The 19,775-nt window shown below is 39.3% G+C and overlaps 1 protein-coding gene across 9 annotated transcripts in view; it reads left to right on the forward strand.

The window, feature by feature from the left end:
- Positions 1–19,775, forward strand: part of PTER (phosphotriesterase related) — a 97,553-nt gene that overhangs the window by 50,756 nt on the left and 27,022 nt on the right. For 4 of the 9 annotated variants that reach the window (XM_007526156.3, XM_060192229.1, XM_016189644.2 and 1 more), the window contains 2 exons: positions 11,109–11,249; positions 18,974–19,459. In XM_007526156.3, coding sequence (XP_007526218.1) covers positions 11,109–11,249; positions 18,974–19,184 — 352 coding nt within the window. In that variant the 3' untranslated portion in view covers positions 19,185–19,459. Of the gene's footprint in view, positions 1–11,108; positions 11,250–16,273; positions 17,337–17,431; positions 17,636–18,973; positions 19,460–19,775 lie in introns of those variants that run through there. The other 5 variants (XM_060192227.1, XM_060192225.1, XM_060192226.1 and 2 more) reach the window with 3 other exon arrangements.

Genomic DNA, 19,775 nt, shown 5'->3' on the forward strand with positions numbered 1-19,775 from the left:
ATCTTATGGAAAAGCTTCAGAAGTATGGGTACTGTTTCCTGAAAGTTTTGTAGAAGTCGTTTGTGAAGCCATCTGGTCCAGGACTTTTGTTGTTGGGGAGGTTCTTAATAACGGTTTCAATTTCTTTGTCTGTGATTGGTGCATTTAGATTTTGTAGTTCTTCTTGGTTCAGTTTTGGAAGGGCATATGCTTCTAGGAATTGTTCCATTTCTTCCAGATTCTCTAGCTTGGTGGCGTATAGTTCTTTATAGAAGTTTCGCAGGATTCTCTGCATTTCTGTGGTGTCAGTTGTGATATCTCCTCCATTGTTTACAATTCTATTAATTTGAGTCTTCTCTCTTTTTTGTTTGGTGAGTCTGGCTAGGGGTTTGTCAATTTTGTTTAATCTTTCAAAGAACCAACATTTGGCTTCATTGATCTTTTGTATGGTTCTTTTATTTTTGATGTTGTTTATTTCTGCTCTAACTTTAGTGATTTCTGTCCTTCTGGTTGCTTTAGGGTTCCTTTGTTCCTCTTCCTCTAAGTCCTTGAGGTGTGCAGTAAGGTCATTCATTTGAGCTTCTTTTTGGTGTTTAATATGTGGTTGTATGGCTATAAGTTTCCCTCTCAGTACTGCTTTAGCTGTGTCCCAAATATTTTGATAGGTTGTATCTTCATTTTCATTTGTTTCCAGGAACATTTGAATTTCCTGCTTGGGTGAATCTCTGACCCAGTGGTTCTTAAGGAGTATGTTGTTTAGTTTCCAAATTCTGTGACTTTTAATAATTTTCTGTTTGTTGTTAAATGTTAGTTTTACTCCACTGTGGTCTGAGAAGATACTTGGGATGATTTGAATGTTCTTGAGTTTATTGATGCTGTCTCTATGGCCTAACATGTGGTCTATCCTTGAGTATGTGTTATGTGAATTTGAAAAGAAGGTGTATTCTAGTTTTTTGGGATGAAGGACTCTGAAAATGTCCAAGAGGTCTAGTCTGTCGATCTCTTCATTCAATTCTCTTGTATCTTTATTGGTTCTCTGCTTTGTTGATCTGTCTAAGTGTGAGAGTGGGGTATTGAAGTCTCCCACTATTACTGTATTACTATTGATGTATTTTTGAAATTCTTTCAGTAAGTGCTTGATGTATTTAGATGGTCCCTCATTGGGTGCATAGATGTTAATGATTCTTAAGTCTTCCTGGCTGATTGATCCTCTAATCATTATGTAATGTCCTTGCCTATCTTTTATTACTTTATTTAATTTAAAATCTATCATGTCTGAGATGAGAATGGCTGTTCCTGCCCTTTTTTGTGGTCCGTTAGCCTGTATGATAGTTTTCCATCCTTTCACTTTAAGTCTGTGTTTATCTTGTTGTGACAGATGGGATTCTTGCAAGCAGCATATGGTTGGATTATGTTTTCTGATCCATCCCCAAACTCTGTGCCTTTTGATGGGTGAGTTTAAGCCATTGACATTTATTGATATTATGGATTTAATGTATTGTAGTGCCATTGTTCAAAAAAATTTTTTTTTGTTTTCTCTGATATATTGCCAGTATTATAGTGATGTTCTTGTTTATAAGAGGTCTTTTAGAACCTCTTTCAGGGCCGGTTTGGTGATGGTTGCCTTCTTTAACTGTTGTTTGTCTAAGAAGGTTTTGATCCCTCCATCTAGTTTGAATGAAAGTCTAGCAGGATATATTATCCTTGATTAAAACCCTTTTTCATTCAGGGCTTGATAGATATCTTGCCATTCTCTTCTGGCTTTTAGAGTTTGAGTGGAGAAGTCTGCAGATAATCTTATGGGTTTTCCCTTGTATGTGACTTTTTCTTTCTCTCTTGCAGCCTTTAGGATCCTTTCTTTATCCTTACATCTTCTCATTGTGACTATGATGTGTATTGGTGTCTTCAGGTCTGGGTTGATTCTGTTTGGTACTCTCTGGGCCTCTTGAATCTTGATGTCCTTTCTGTTATTCAGGTCTGGGAAGTTTTCTTCTATTATTTCCTCTAGAATGTTTGCTTCCCCTTCCTCTCTTTCTTCCTCTGACAGTCCAATTATGCGAATGTTACTTCTTTTGAGATCATCCCATATGTCTCTGTTGTTGTTTTCAGTGTCTCTCAATCTCTTTTTAAGCTCTTTCACCTCTTTTTTTTCTCTAACTCATCCTCTGTCTGACTAATTCTGTTTTCTGCTTCTGTTAGTCTGCTTTCCCTTGCCTCAGCTTCTTTCTTCATTACAGCTATTTCAGCTTTCAGTTCTCTAATTGCCTCAAGATAATCAGTATTTTCCTTGGGGATCTCAACTGTTGTTTCCCTAATACTGCCATTCCTTTCCTCCAATGTTGTTTTCATTTCTGTGATTAATAAGTTTATTATTTTTTGCATACTTTTCTCATCTATGGTTACTTCTGGCTGATTTGTAGTTTCTTCTGGGCTCTTGTCTTCATTCATCGGAGTAGCAGTTTTATTTGTTTTTGATCTACCCATTTTTTTGATTTATGTGTTTCTTTTTTTTTATGCTCTGTTGTTCCTCAGTTGTTGTGTCTTGAGTACAAGTAACCCTGTACTAAATACCTTTATGACAGTTGCACTCACCAACCTCAGGAATTACAGTAGCAACTGAAGCAAGTATTGAAGCAGTTTAATCACTACCAGTTAGCCAAACAATTTCTCCAGTCTGTGAAAAAATAGTAACCAAATCCCAGTGAGGAAGAAAGAGAAAAGAAAGAAGGGATAGCAAGAATAGACAGTTACACGAATCTACTAGCCACTGTATATTCTAGGGGTAACAAGAGGGGAAAGGGAAGTAGAGCAGAGACACACACATAGAGAGTCCACTCTGAGTCAGATTTCTTCCCCAAAATAATTCACAAATTCAGAAAGGCAAAGAAGAAGGAACGAAGAAGTGTATGACAAGATAAAAAAAAAAGAAGAGACAAGAAAGAGAAAAGGGAAAAGATAAGAAAAAGAGCTGTAATTAAAGAGCAGTGAGAGGAAAGTTTTTTTATTACTTTATTTTTAATTTAGTTTAATTTAATTTTTTAATTAGCTAGGAGGAGGAGGGAGGGGAGAGTCTATAGAGGAGGTAGTAGTAACGAGACAAGTTCCTCCCACAATAGATAAGATGCCCACTACCCTAGCAATGAAAGATACCCTAAGAGTTAATTCTGATCAACCTAAAGGGGGGGAAGATATATGCCTTTATATAATATTAATAATAAAATAGAGCAGGGTAAAAAAAAAAAACCTGTCCCAGATTATCTCAAACCTCGTGATCAGAGGCAGCTGATTGTTAAGAAAGAGAAAAAAAAAAAAACCTCAGGACTAGACAAGGATAGCTGAAATAGACAGTTATGCAAATCTACTATCCACTGTATATTCTAGGGGTAGCTAAAGGATGAAGGGAAGTTGAGCAGAGATACTTGCAATGAGAGTCCAACTCTGAGTCAGAATTCTTCCCCAAAATAATTCCCAAATGTGTATCAGTGAATTCAGAAAAGCACACTGTTTGGTGGTGTGGGGGATGGACCCTGTGGCTTTGGAAGCTGTAGGATTAAGGAAGAAAGGATGACAAGAATGAGAAAAAGAAAAAAAAAGAGAGAGAAAAAGAAAAAGATAAGAAAACGAACAGTCATAAAAGAGCAGTGAAATGAAAGAGTTTTTATTTATTTATTTATTTTTAATTATTTAATTAGCTATGTGGGGTGAGGTGGGGGGGTTGGCTACTTAGAAAGAAAAAAGGCCAGAGGTTTCAGAAGGGTATAGATTTAGAATGAATGATACTCTCTGGTGGGACAGGAATCTTGGTAAAGAAAGAAAGAGGCTCAGCAGGGGAGCCTGCTAGGACCTGGTCCCCAGGGACTGGTTTTTTTTGGGGGGGAGGGGGAGGAGGTGTGCTTAATAATTTAAAAGAAAGAAAACATTTTTTCCCTTTTTTATACTCTAATTTTTAACCCAAATTAAGTTATAGTCACCTCCTTGATGTCACCGCTAGGACCCCTTATTGACTGGCCTACTAAAGGCAGAAAATCCTACCGTTTCCAGAAGACGTGGTCAGAGCTCTAGCCACTAGCAGCTTCTCAGTCCACCATCTTCCGGGAACCCCCTAGACTAACTTTTAATCAACTGAAATGAAGCAAAACTTCTTACTACAAATGAAGCAGCACCTACTAAGATGCAATCAAGTCACGCAATTCAAATTGCGTCTTTAACAGAGACATTTGGGAAGAACACAGACTGACCCAATGTCAATGTAAATGAAGGCACTGGTTATGACTTCTTGCTGTGGCTTTATGCCCACCCAAACCTCCCACTAGTAATTTTTTTCTTTGAAAGCAATTTTTCACTACTCTGACACCATTCCCATGAAATGTGACATTTTAACAAATAGGATTGCCGTGTCTGTGAGATTTATCTTCACTCTCCTCAATACCATCATTCCTTGAACTATGTGTTGCCTTACATGAAAAACGCAAGCTCTTTTGTGCTAGGCGGCAGCTGGAAAGTTCATATGGTAAAAAAGCTCTTCCTAGGATGTTTTAATTGTGGGATGTGTTTTAAAGGAAAGTTTTAGTTACATCTTGCAATTTGGAGCCAACTTCTTGGCTTTCATCTAATGTGAATGAGGTTTTTCGCACTTGCAACCATCTGTTCCATTGGCTTAAGCCTAATCTTAAACCATAATATTGAAAGTGTGATGTCATTCCTTCCTATGATGTCATTAAGCATCTCTGCATGAGGGAACTGAGTAATGTGGGGGCGGGCAGTGCCTGTTCAAATACATGGAAATATATTCAAATATTGGGGCATGAAGTAACTAACAAATCCATGGCAATATGAATTAGTTTTCTATTGCTAAGCACTTCCAGTTAATCTCTACTATCCAAAAGACTAATGGATCTTTAAAATACACCTATGGGAACAAGCTAGTGTATTAATGTGATCACACCATTGTAATTGATTGTTTTGAGTATATACCTGAAGTACCAAATTATACTTTCTAACCATCAACGATAGCCAGGTCATTCATTAAAAGCTTAAGTAATTTTGGGGAGTTGGGCGGTAGCGCAGCAGGTTAAGCACAGGTGGCACAAAGTGTAAGGATCGGCATAAGGATCCAGATTCGAGTCCCCAGGTTCAAGCCCCCTGCTCCCCACCTGCAGGGGAGTCACTTCACAGGTGGTGAAGCAGGTCTGCAGGTGTCTATCTTTCTCTCCCCATCTGTCTTCCCCTCCTCTCTCCATCTCTCTCTGTCCTATCCAACAACAATGACACCAATAACAACAACAATAATAACTACAACAATAAAGCAACAAGGGCAACATAAGGAAATAAATAAATAAATATTTTTAAAAGCTTAAGTAATTCTATCTTTTAAATTTTATACTGACTAGAGATTAATGTTTAACAATGAAGAAGTTTACAAAATTTATAGCTGAGCTGGGGGATACATATGTCGTATTCTTAATTTATTTTAAGATTAAATATATTATAGTAACTTATATATAAATTTCTCTTAAATGTTATTTATTAATTATAATTAAAGTATATTATCTACAAATAATTTTTTATAGCTATTTTAAGTTATAAGTGATACATCCTCATATATTTAATATTAATCAAAAATACTTTAATTTTATAAATATATATTTACTACACATGTATTGAGGAATATTATCAGATAATATATTGATAAATATAATTCTATATACAAATATATACTTTTAAAATATTAAAATTCATTTTATATTATGATATGAATAATTCTAGGTAAGTTTAGCAATTTAAATTGATAAACTTGTAAAAGTTTATATCAGTTGTATATAAGTATACACTTATTACTACTTTTGCATACCAATTAAAAATTACTTAATCAAGTTCTTAAGTTTTAGCTGTAAATGTATTCTATGTTTTGACATGGGCCAAGCCCTAACTAGTAGGTAGTGATCAACAATTCCTTAATGGATGGACAGATACATGGATGGACAGATACATGGATGGATGGATGGATGGATGGATGGATGGATGGATGGATGGATGGATGGATGGATACGTCTTTCCGTATGTACTTTAACTGACAAATTAAGTCTTTTCACCAAGGAAAGGTAAGGTCTTTTTCCCCTTCTCAACGAGTGCTGATAGAGTCCGCACAAGTCTGAGCTCTACTCTGCTGTATCTGAACAATTTTCTTAAGACTCAGCTCAGGTGTCATTCCTTTCATTGTTTCATCTTAATACTTTGTCTCTATTTTTACTGTAAAAGCTTTCCAACATGGTGAATAATATTTTAGTTTAAATCTGCCTCCTTAGACTTTAAATTCCTTACAACAGCAATTTAAATTTTGGATTCATACCCATCTTTACAGCACAGAGGCTAGTACAAAGCTATTGATAGGACTGGATAGTGTCTGCTGAATGAATTCATGAAGGTATTCATGAAAGCCTGAGATAGAATAATGTCTTTGGGAGTTTCTTTGAAACTGTGAATCCCCAAACAGGCTTTAGGTGTTGCTGTCTTCTTGATCTCAGCCACAAATCACATCCTTTCCCCTATTCCTTAAGTGTTTTTTTCCTACCCAGACAGTCCATAGAATCTTGTCTAAAGAATCACTTCAGGCAGACCTCATTCTCCTACTCATAGTGCATTCACTGAATGTCAATTCAACCAAACCCCTCAGCACTTTGATAAGATTTCAAATTCAAAGAGTTAAAAAAAATTAACTGTCTTGGGTTTTAGTACCAGCCTGAAAATACTCTTATGTGATGACCACATTCTGAAATAAAGACAGTCAAATAACCTTAGATACCATTTTCTTAGTTGATAATAAGATATTTGTCATAAAAGGGTATCAGTTCCTTCCATACATTTTTGACTGTTATGTTAAAGAGCAGATGTATAATACACACAATAAAAGAGATACAAACAAGAATAAATACTCGATACAAAAAAATAATAATAACATCTCCCTTCCAGGAAATCCTAGAATATTTTACAAATGACATTGCAATCTTTTCATTCCCCTTTGATGAAGAGATGTCCTCCAAGGTGAAATATATCTCCCTCACTGCTTACAACAAGAGGTGGTAAATCCTTACCTTAAAGATTAGGGAAGATTAGAATAAGTGACTATAATTATTCATAAAAAAACAGAATACAGAATAAGGAGAAGTGGCTGAACTTGACCCTTCCACTCCAATGAGAAGTGTTATGAGTTCACTGAGGGTGGAGCAGGGCAGGACCTCTGTTTAATCCTCATCTGAAAGATGTCAAGATGACATCTGGGGTCAATCTGTTCTCTAAAGGGGAGACAAAGCCAGTTGCATAAATACCACCTCGGGAGCACCTTGACAGTCCTTGGAAGCCATCCAGCTGGATGTCAGTGTAACGTGGTCAAGTCACCTTGTTAGACATTCATGGCACGGGGCACAAGACATCTTCAGGGTGAGGTGTATTTTTCCATTGGTAAGTGTAGATGAAAGGGCAGGAAGTGGCCCTGGTGGATGGATATGCTTATCACAGAAGGGGCAGCTTGGTAAAAATATCCCACTCATCACAGCTCTTCAGTTGGGTAGCATCTTTAGATCACAGGATTTGCATGCCTGAATCTCCAGAGACCGCTGGTTCAATCTCCAGTACCCCATATGCCAGAGATGAGTGAAGTTCTGGTCTCTTTCTCATAACAATACATCATTTAAAATGTAAAATTTATGTTTCAAAATTATTGTACACCAGCCCTATTTTATTGAATCTTTTAAAAAAAATATTAGGTTGTTGGAAAAGTCGTGATGTATTTTTCTCTGCAAAATTATTGGGTTTCTCTGCAAAATTATGGCATATTTTTGCAAATCCTGTCACCTAACAATGTTCTAATTCCCCTGTCCCAATTTTTTAAAAATATTTTCTTTACATATTAGATAGAAACAGAGAGAAATCGAGAGAAGGAAGGGAGAGACAGAGTGGGAGAATGACACCTGCAGCACTGCTTCACCACTTGTGAAGCTTTTCCTCCTGAAGGTGGGGACTGGGAGCCTGGACCTGGGTACTTGTGCACTGTAGCATGCGTGCTCAACCAGGTGTGCCTGCACCTGTGCCCATCCTCGCCCCAGTTTTTCACGCAGTTTGAGGTTACCGTAGTAAGGGGATGAAGTTTCATAACAGAAGCTTAAGAATTTTACATGTACACATAGTCAGTGTAATTCTGGAAGATGCCCTTTGAGTGTGAAATATTTAGTAATATGGAGAAGTCATATAGCACAGTGGTTAGAAGAGTAGATTCTAACCTTGAGATGAATTTATGTTTTTGTGTAATACTATGAAAAGCATCTCATTTCTCTATCCCAGATTCTTCATCTATTATATAAATTGAGCCCAGGTAGGATTATGGAGAATATCAAATGAAATCAATATAGAGTATCTGGTACATGCAAGTCTCACATGAAGTTCTTACTGCTTTCAGCTATGATGATGGTAATGATTAAAATGGCAAAGATGCTAACATGATGCCAACCGGACTTCCCTGGACAGATGACCCCACCAACATGTACTGGAGCCCTGCTTCCCCAGAGCCCCACCCCACTAGGGAAAAAGAGAGACAGACTGGGAGTATGGATCAACCTGTCAACACCCATGTTCAGCAGGGAAGCAATTATAGAAGCCAGACCTTCCACCTTCTGCACCCCATAATGACCCTGGGTCCATACTCCCAGAGGGTTAAAGAATAGGAAGGCTAGGGAGTCGGGTGGTAGCACAGCAGGCTAAGTGCACGTGGCACAAAGCACAAGGACCATGACCGCAGTAAGGATTCTGGTTCGAGCCCCAGGCTCCCCACCTGCAGGGGAGTCGCTTCACAGGCGGTGAAGCAGGTCTGCAGGTGTCTATCTTTCTCTCCCCCTCTCTGTCTTCCCTTCCTCTCTCCATTTCTCTCTGTCCTATCTAATAACCACGACATCAATAACAACAACAATAATAACTACAACAACAATGCAAAAACAACAAGGGCAACAAAAGGGAAAATAAATAAAGAAATGTAAAAAAAATTTTAAAAACGAATAGGAAAAGCTATCAGGGGAGGAGATAGGATACGGAGTTCTGGTGATGGGAATTGTGTGGAGTTGTACCTCTCTTATCCTTTGGTTTTTGTCAATGTTTCCTTTTTATAAATAAAATTTTCTTAAAAAAATAAAAAAGAAAGTATCAAAGAACTCTGAGTATTTAGTTTGATATATCACTTAAAATTTAGAAAACTTGGTTTCAAGATATTCAGCAAAAAGAAGGAAAGAGACATTAGGTGCAGAAATTAGAGTATCATCTAATCTGTTGCTGATACTTCTATTCCTCCTCTTGTCACCCCAACCTCCCACCACCACCTCAGGACTTTAAATATATTGGAATTAACTCACTGAATAAATTGAGTCAAAAGTTTTAAAAAAGTATCAAACTTAGACTATCTTCCTTGTTATGTTAACGGAAATATATACATATACATATACATATACATATACATATACATATACATATACATATACATATACATATACATATACATATACATCATATACATATACATATACATATACATATACATATACATATACATATATATGATTCCTTAAGGAAAAGAGAATATATTTACCATAGAAAAACACATTATTTTAGACCGGTAATTTCAGGTGCAAAAAAATGGTGTCCATGGTAAGAATATGGGAAAGGAATAGTATTAATAGGAGATGGTACAGGACTGGTTCACATTTTAGAGTAGAAAGGAAAGGTGAGTTTTTTTCAGTCTCCCTGCCTAACACAACATGGTGAGCTGTGAGCTATGCTAACTGGGCAAACAGAGTCAAAGGAGGCCAGCTAATTATGACTGTTGAGAACATAAGTCATATAGTCAGCTCCCAGCACAAATCCCAGGACAGCGGAACCCTCTCACCATAGTGACCCACTGAGTCTTAATTGGTCCTCCTAAGGCTTGGAAGAAAGGCTATGAAAGATCTTCTGACCTCTTAGAAGCAGGTTTATAGACATATTATAGTGCTTTAATCCTTGCATCCTGGAGGTGCCAAGGTAATAGGGCAGCAGCTTATCTAGATAAAAGCCTGCGAAGACAATGGTTGTCTGACATTCAGCTCTGCTCCAAGCCAGTTTGGAAACCCAGACTAACACATCCTTCCTCTAGACCCCCAACTCCTTGCACATAGCACACATGGGATGTATTTGCCTGCACAGCACATTTTTCCCTGATTTCTCCTGGTAAGATTTTTGGTCCTTTTTTTTTTTTTTTCCATCTGTGCTATAATCTCTTTTACTACTCTTTGGGTCAATTTTATGTATCCCATTTTACTTGCTAGAGTGAAAAATTTTTTTGGATGTCATCTATTTGTGTCCCAGATTCTACTTCCTGGTCTATAGTCTGTACTTACTTACACCTCTCTCCTTCCCCTTTCACTCACTCAGTCCAACATCCTACAACAGAGGCATTCTTAACCTGATCTCCATTGAAGTGAGAAATATCTATTAGAGTGATGATGAAATAAGAAATTATATTTTTAAAATAAGTCCACTAGAATATGTGTAGACAGTTGTGCTATAAACCATTAGCTTCCAAATAAAAATAAAAAAAAAAACATATATCTGTTGAAGTATTATCCCTTTTAAAGCAGAAGCAATGATATTCACATCAGTTTTTTAAGTTAACTTCAGAATGGTTTCATGATCCTCATAAGAAAATCACACTGTGACCATACCTGAGCTTCATGTTTTCTTCAGGTTTCTTCGGGTGAATTAGTACTCTCCTAACTCACTATGTCCAATGCCAAGTTTCCTTTGATGTTTTCTGGAACTCTACTAAGAATTTTCAGTAGCTGGTAGAACATATCTTGAAGACAGTTCTGAAAAAGAATTACATTTTTTTTAAAGTAATGGCAACATAATTAAAATATCTGTTGTTCCCAAATACCTTAAAAAGGAAACATTATGAGTCTAAGAGAATCCTGGCAATTTCCGGCAACAAACTGAGCTTACTATCTTATCATCCCCTCACAAAAGCCAACTCAAAAGTTCTACTACTTAACTATGTTCCAATGTGTGGGAAGGGTGTCCTTGATAACAACAACAGACTGTCTGATTGCCTCTAGGACTATACTTGATAAGAAAGAGCTACTGGAGTTTGCTCAACTTGGCTGCTACTTGGAATATGATCTCTTTGGTACTGAAGTCCTTACTTATCAGTTCAGCCAGGATATTGACATGCCTGATGATAATAAAAGAATTAGAAGGTAAGTATGATAGGATCTCTCCCACTGCTTCCTCTTACCAGCACTTTTTGATTTTCATGATTTTCATGTCTGGGTGGGGATTAGTTTTTCTGAATTAGAATTCAGAAAACAGTAGGCAAGATGAAACAGAAACCAGCAGAAGAAATATACCTAATCTGTATCAAGAAGAAAAAATCACCTCTCTATTACTTTGAGGAGAAAATGAGTCATACTAAGTGGATGAACATGTAGCAGGGCCTTAGGAGCTGAGTGCAGATGGGCAGCTGACAGAATACTCATCCTCTGCCATGAAACTAAGAGAACAGAGACACCTTCTTTTTCCCCTTAGTGAAATAAGTTGTCTCTCCCAGGTTGACCACACTCGAGTTCTAACTCTCAGCTCTAAATTCTGTAAATGCTTCATAAAAAATATTCTGGGGGGGGGTAGTGCAGTGGGTCAAGCGCACGTGATGTAAAGCGCAGGGAGCGGTGTAAGGATCCCAGTTCGAGCCCCCATCTCCCCACCTGCAGAGGAGTCGCTTCACAAGCAGTGAAGCAGGTCTACAGGTGTCTATCTTTCTCACCCCCTCTGTCTCCCTCCTTTCTTGATTTCTCTCTGTCCTATCCAACAATAACATCAATGGCAAAAATAACAATAACAACAAAGGCAACAAAATGGGAAAAAATGGCCTCCAAGAGCAATAGATAGACTCATAGTGCAGGCACTGAGCCCCAGCAATAACCCTAGAGGCAAAAAAAAAGTATTCTAAAAGGCTGTTTGAAAATTAAATAAAATAATGCCTAAAAACCAAGCATCATACAGTATTTAACCTCCCCAAATTGTCTAAGATAGTAAAAGCAGCAATTATAAAAGTCAGTTGTTTGCAGCCACCAAGAATATTTGAAGAGTAAAGATGAGAGGCTACATGCTTTGTCTTGATCTGATTACCTTGGTGATAGGAAGACTGAAGGCACCCAGTTAAAAACTTTCAGAGTGATAAATCAATTTGGAAATGACAAGGATGATCTTAGTTTGAGAATACCAAAACATTTATATCCACGGGGACCCACTGGACAAGGGTGAGGAGCATAGAGCAGAGATTTAGGTTTAGACATCAAATGGTTCACATGTAAGAGTTGGAAATGTGGGGGTGTATAAGCTCCATCAGAAAAGAGAATGGGAACAGAGTGGGGCCAGGCAGTGGCACACTGGTTAAGCGCACATAGTACTAAGTGCCCAATAAAATAGAAAAAATGGCCACCAGGAGCAGTGAATTCCTAGTGCTGGTACTGGGCCCCAGCAACAATAACCCTGGAAGCCAAAGAGAGAGAGGGGTGGGAGAATGAGAACAGAGTGCTATGGAATGTCAGTGTTTAAGGGATGGACACAGAGGCAGTCACTCAAGGATAGCTTGCAAAGTTTTAAAGGGATAAGAATACCAGGGAAATGTACTGTGGGAGTTGGTGGAGAAGATGTTTAAAGCAGGATGGCATGACTGCTATAATGCATGACAAAGGTCAAGTGGAATAAAGACTAAAATAGCCATATGACTTCATAGTTAGATTCTATGTCATACATGACCAGTAAGTACAATCTAGCTAGAAAATGCCTTAAGAATGAAGAAGCAGTGAGGAAGAGGAAGAAGGTGGGAGTTACACTTAGAAAAGTTGGATAGTAGGAGCTTGGTGGTGGTGCACTTGGTCGACAGCACATGTTACAATGCACAAGGATACAGGTTCAACCCATTGGTCTCCACCTGCAGGGGGAAGCTTCAAGAGCAGTGAAGCAGTGCTGCAACTGTCTTTCTTTCTCTATTACCTTTTCCTTGATCAATTTCTCTATCCAATAAATTAATTATTGGGTCATCTGAAAAGTCATGGTGTATTTTTCTTTTTTATTTCTATGCAAAATGACTTCTCAAACTACCCAATGACTATTTTTTTAAAAAAATTTTTGACAGTGAAGGGAATGAGGATATAAGGATGAAATATGAAGATAAGATAGAAGGAATTTTTTTTTATTATCTTTGGGAAGTAGGAAGATAGAGACACAGAACATTGGAGGTGGGTGTGTTATGAAACTATACAGTGTAATATTATGATCCTGTAACCAACTATCAATTGCAAATAACAAGAGAAAAACAGGAAAGTTTTGATAAAAGTTGAGTAATATTTATGTAACTGAGAGAGAGAGAGAGAGCACAAGAAAGTAATGCCTATTCTCAAGGATTAGTACATAATTTACATGAAATAAAACATGACACATAAGTTAAGCATCTGGTCCACAGTATAGGAATGGTCACTCCAATGTTAGCTTAAACAACTGTGCAGAATGAAAGGACATAGAACCAAGCTTTGGAGAAACAAACGGGTGGGATCTGGAAGTAAAGAGAAAGTCGGTTGAAAGGAGCTGGACTTCCACCACTGAGATGAGTAGAGGGGAGAAAGTAATACAGAGATCCAGATAAATATCTTGCAGAGAGAAACAGGAAACTGAGCACTCATGCTGTGTTTTTTCCTGGTGTGCCTGTGAAGCAGAAATGGCCATGTTCTCAGACAGAAGGAGTGGACTCGCGGCAGGGTTTCAGGGAGGAGGAGGAGGAGGATACAGGTTGAGAATGAATGAGTGACAGATACTGACAAGGAGTATGTTGTATGAAGACCCTGTCTAAACAAGACAGCATGATTGCATGAGTGTATGGAGTGGCACCAATGCACAAGATGGGCCTCATTCTCTTCCTCTCTCTTTCTCTTCCTCCCTTGTAAATTTGTAGTAAATCCAGTGAAGTTTTGTAAGGAGAAGCAGAACACGTAGAGTAGACATGTTAGATCAAGGGTTAGAATCCCAACCCTGAAAAATGCCTTGGATAGTGAGGGAAAACATAAGATTGACTGATGAAAGCTGTGGAAGAGCAAGTATGGCGAGAAATAGGAAGGTCGGTAGGAAAGACAGGCTAAGGGCAATGAAGCGGAGGCTTTTAGTGAAATAGGTGGCTCTATCTATAACTGGATGAGCAACAAAGGAGAGAACTATTAACCAGTGGTCAGAGTGGGCAACTACAGAGTGAGATTTCAGGGAGGAAAGTTCTCCATGAAGACAAGGAATGGTTAGGGTGTAGGAAATGGATAGAAACAGGAATAAGTAAGTCTGGAGCAGAGAAGTGACATGCAGAAACCCAAAGACTCAAGTAGCAATAACACACACACACACACACACACACACACACACACACACACACACACACACACACACACACTCCATACACACATTGGGGTTGAAGGGAAGCCTGGATAAATGGCCTTAGGTGGGGCAATCTTAAACCTGTCTGTCCCATGGGCCAGGTGGTGGCACACCTGGTTAAACACACATATCACCAAGCAGAAAGACCTGGGTTCAAGCCCCTGCTCTATACCTGCAGGGGGTGTTTCACAAATGGTAAAGCAGGTCTGCAGGTGTCTACTTTTCTCTCTCCCCCTCTCCCTTCCCCTCTCAATTTCTCTCTGTCCTGTTAAATAAAATAGAAAGAAAGAGGGGGGAAAATAGCCCCAGGGAGCAGTGGATCTGTAGTGTCAGCATGGAGTCCCAGGGATAACTCTGGTGGCAAAAACAAAAATAAAATAAAATAATACAAACTGCCCCATGGACTGTAACCTTTAGACCTGCATGCCTTCTGCTGCCCCAGTGTATCAGCACTCTTCTCCTGTGACTTAGTGAACAGTAAAATATATTTCTAGTTTCATGTCATTAGAAAGAGCCGGTGAGAAATGTTTCACTAGTTTTGCAAAGGTAAGAGACTTAGCTCTTTGTGAGCAAACTGACCAATGAAGCAGGGGCTGTGCTTGCTGCTTGTTTTCATTACTAGACCAGGTCTTTTGACAGAGTATTGGTTTTTGTTTGTTTTTGAATTTCATTTTATTTTAATTTAATTGGCATGTTCAGGAGCACCCTTCAGTGTAAGCAAACAGGTTCCTTGGGATCGTCCCCATTAGTACAAACATACATCGTTCAGGTGACGATCCTCTGTGGTTCAAAGCAGGATGGTGTGGGGACCAGGAGGACAACTCATCATGAGGGCACAGGACTTGCAGGTCTGAAGCTCCAGAGGCCAAAGGTTCAACCTCCAGCACCATATATGTCAGAGCTGAGCTGTACTCTTGTCTCTTTCTCACTGTCTTACATCATAAGTGAAAACAATGAATCAGTCAACCAGTCTAAGGAAGCACGAGCAGTATGGCAGGTCCCTCTCCTCTCTCATGGTCCTGCGGCCACATCTCCCCACGAATGTCCTCAATATGTCTTTCACACCCTGCAAAAAGGAAAAGTAGCTCCTGGGACTTGCTTCTTTTCCCTAAGTGCCTTGGTAGTGGTGGTGGTGGTGTGGTGCATGTCTTTGATCAAGTTTTACAGTTTGACCTTCTGGAGTAAAGGAACGGAGCTCTGGAGAGGGAGAAATCTATGGAGATTTGCAGGAAGGGTGACCAGCAGCATGCCCCTGTCCTCCTCCCCTCATTCCTTCTTTGCCTCTCCTGGCTATTAATTCACAAAACAGGAATTTACTTCTGGTCATCTCTCATCATGCCAAATGTATGCAGACATCATAAATTCCATATAGTGTATGTGTTTCTGTATATCACTGTGTATGGGTATGTCTGTGTGCTTTATCTTTCTTAAACTAAATCCAGGTATGAGATCACTGGATTCAGCACAGCTGAAGGTCACACTATGTGTGTGTCCCAGCAGTCCCTAACCCTCCACCTCCAGGGTTTTTGACTTTTACCATTCATTCATTTGTGAAACTTTCTTGAGTAATTTTAGAAGCTCCTAAGTGCAAGATCATAGAAGCATGCTTCTGCCTACCTCTGGTTTTTAGCACCAGAAATTCTGTGTCTAACACCTGTTTTCAATCTTCTGTTCCATTTCTCAAATCTTATTATATCTCTGCCTTTTCACACTTTGTAGTCTCTCTCTAATATCTGTTTGCAAAACAGTAACTCATTTGTATTTCTATAATTACTGTGATTTTTTTTTGTCTTCTCATCTGTAGTGGTTCCTCCCTTCTGGCGACATCCCTGCAACGACTGTTCTCCCATACAATGGCACCATGTGACCGAGGAGCCCTTAGTCTGGGAGTGACTTGGCAGGTTCTCTTGAGAGTCAGGATATACATGTGTTTCTTGAGTCACAGCATCAGCTTTTTCATGAGATAACTGATCTCTGGATTTTCAACTTAATGAGTCCTAAGGGTTCTCATTTTTTATTTTATCTTTTTAAACACATTAATTTATGTCTTTAGTGAGAGCAAGAGCCAGAACATACACACTCTGGCATACACAGTGTGGAACTGGGGTGGGGGGGGGGAAGGACTTGTGCATGCAAGTCCTGCACTCCACTGCTGAGCCACCTCCCTGGTTACTCCCCGATTTGAAACAAGTCTCTTGTCCACTGCATTCTATCCTTTCTAAATCACAGTTCCTAACTTTGTGATTCAGGGTGTGACATCAGACCTTTCTCAAGAATCTCTTTGGGCACTTTTACAGTAAAGACACTTTTTTTCCCCTCAATGGAGTAATGAAAATATAAGGGGAAAGTTTACCCTAGAACTTCCTGCACTGTGACAACCCTTTGCACTGGTGGATCATGGTTTCACACACCAAGTTTCTGCAGTCTACAGGCACTCTGTTAAATCTCCCTCTGCCTTTTTTTTTTTTTTTTTTTTTTTGCCTCTTGGGTTATTGCACTATGGATCCACTGTTCCTGGAGGCTTTTTTCTTTTCTTTCTTCCTTCCTTTCTTTTTTATAGGGTAGGACAGAGAGAAATTGAGAGAGGAGGGAAGATAGAGAGAGAAAGATAGACACCTACAGACCTGCTTCACCACTTGTGAAGCCACCCCCCTGCAGGTGGAAATCCAGGAAAATTTTTTCATAAATGGTTATAGTTCTCTTAGATGATTCTCCTCAGGCATTTCTTCCAGAAGTAACTTCACATTAAAACTCTTGGACAGGGGGTCTGGCTGTAGCGCAGCGGGTTAAGCACACGTGGTGCAAAGCGTAAGGATCGACATAAGGATCCCGGTTCGAGCCCCTGGCTTCCCACCGGCAGGGGAGTCACTTCACAGGCGGTGAAGCAGGTCTGCAGGTGTCTGTCTTTCTCTCCCCCTCTCTGTCTTCCCCTCCTCTCTCCATTTCTCTCTGTCCTATCCAGCATTGAATGACATCAACAACAACAATAATAACCACAACAAGGCTACAACAACAAGGCAACAAAAGGAGGAAAAAAAAAAAAAGGCCTCCAGGAGCAGTTAATTCATGGTGTAGGCACTGAGCCCCAGCAATAACCGTGGAGGCAAAAACAAAACAAACAAACAAACAAACAAAAACTCTTGGACAAAGCATGAATCTCAAAGAGGTAAATAACCTTGAGACACAGGTGGCATTCCATGTCCCTGTAGAACATGCAAAGGGAATATGTGGGCGAATGCTGATTTCTGGGCAAAAATGCCAAGGTTAGCTGCTGTTCTCTGATATTTGATCTGCCAACACCAGGTCCACTCTTCAATTACAACTTATTTTGAGATGTATGTACTCAGAGGGCAGGGCTCTGTGCTTGAGCTGTTTCTTTTGTGTGGTGCCCTTCATTTTGCGTATTCTATTGTAGTTCCAAAATATGATTCATGAACTGGAACACAAGAAATGCTAGCAAAACAAAAAGGATGTCTTTCCAATAATCAACCCTTGGAGGAAGGTACCACCAATACATCTCGATGCATTTGGGACTTCAGAGGCTGACAGCTAACACAGAAGATGGCAGAGAAGAGTCCTGTGTCCATGGTACCTCTCCTGCCATCAGAGGCTGAGACAGTCAGGAGAGACACTGCCCAGAGTCCAGACACACACAGATGTAGACTGTCAGGGCTGACTCAGCACAGACTACAGTGTTTAACAAAGACAGAGGGCCAGATGTTTAGACACGAGTTGATAAACATCCGTTAGTTTACTGGCTCTAATTGTAAAGGATAGTTCTTCATTTACAGTCATCTTGCTGAGATGGAAGAAGACTGGAGTCAATGTTTATTGGTCAGTTTCATCTGATGTGTCAAGATTAATTTAAATTCTAGGTCACATTCTCAGACTTCACAGGAACAAGTGCTTCCAATACAGTGCTGCCTTTGCTGACTTTTGGGCAATGACCATTTAGCTTATATTCCTCTCCTTTTCTAATCAACTGATTTTATTCTCAGACTATTTCACTTGTCTGACAATTCATTTTGTTTGCTTATTTTAATCACAACTAACTATTGACATTATTTGTCAGGTAAAAGGAGAAGTGATAGGTAGGTAGATGGTTATATAAAAAGAAAAAGAGAGAGCTGAAAACTGAAGTGCCCATCCATTCAAGCTGACATATCTTATTAGAAGCAATCTTTAATGCAGGGTTGTCAGGCACGATCATAAATATCACAGGCTGGAAATTCTCTCTCTCTCTCTCTCCCTCTCTTCTCTCTCTCCTCTCTTCTCTCTCCTCTCTTCTCCCTTCCCTCCTCTCTCTCTCTCTCTCTCTCTCTCTCCCTCCCTCCCTCCCTCCCTCCCTCTCTGTAATAAGGATCATGTCCCCATCCTGGGCCCCATGCCACATGGAAGGCACCATCTTTGCAACCAGCACAACAGGTCTAGGAGTCAAGTCTGCAGCACCTTGAGAATTCTGAATGTGAGAAAATGCCATCTAACAAGTTGCCATTGTTCACAGGGTACGTTTCCTGGTGGAGGAGGGCTATGAAGAACGGATCCTGGTGGCACATGACATTCACACAAAGCATAGGCTGATGAAGTATGGAGGCCATGGCTATTCTCACATACTCACCAACATTGTCCCGAAAATGTTGCTGAGAGGTCTGACTCAGAATGCAGTGGATAAAATCCTCATAGAGAACCCTCAGCGATGGCTAACGTTTAAATAGGATGGGTTGTTTATAGATTCACACCTTGAGCCTGGAACTCAGAGACTGCAGAGTGATTTCAAACACACTGTAAGAGATTAATCAGCACAAGATAGGATGAATGACCAATCATGTCCCTTTTATAAGCATTGGAAGAGCTTTGCATTTTTTTTTCTGTTGTTGCCATTGTTGTTGTCTTTCAAAACTAGCTCCTACATGCACCTTCAGCGAGTTAAGGAGCCTAGTTGAGCATTATTGATTTACCCTAAAATAAACACAGAAGTATCTATTTCCAACCAGTAAGGCTATATCATCTCTTATGTGGGGGTTTCCTTTGTTTTGGTTCACTAGACTATCAGCTACATGACATGAGAAAATTTAAAGTGGTTCTACTTAGATCACCCCCTTCCAGAAAAATCTAGTATTTCCTGTAATATTGATGATCCTACTAATTATCCTGCTGTTCTTTAATTAATGCTTAATGGATAATGTGGCACTTTAAAATAGCTTCTGCAGCAATGAAAGTTAAGTTCTGAGAGTTTTTCTCCCCCAAAGGATACTGTGATATAATTACTAATTCACGAGGATAAAATTATTGTGGCAGGTTAGTCA

The sequence above is a fragment of the Erinaceus europaeus genome, chromosome 6 (assembly GCF_950295315.1).
Source record: "Erinaceus europaeus chromosome 6, mEriEur2.1, whole genome shotgun sequence".
NCBI lineage: Eukaryota > Metazoa > Chordata > Mammalia > Eulipotyphla > Erinaceidae > Erinaceus > Erinaceus europaeus.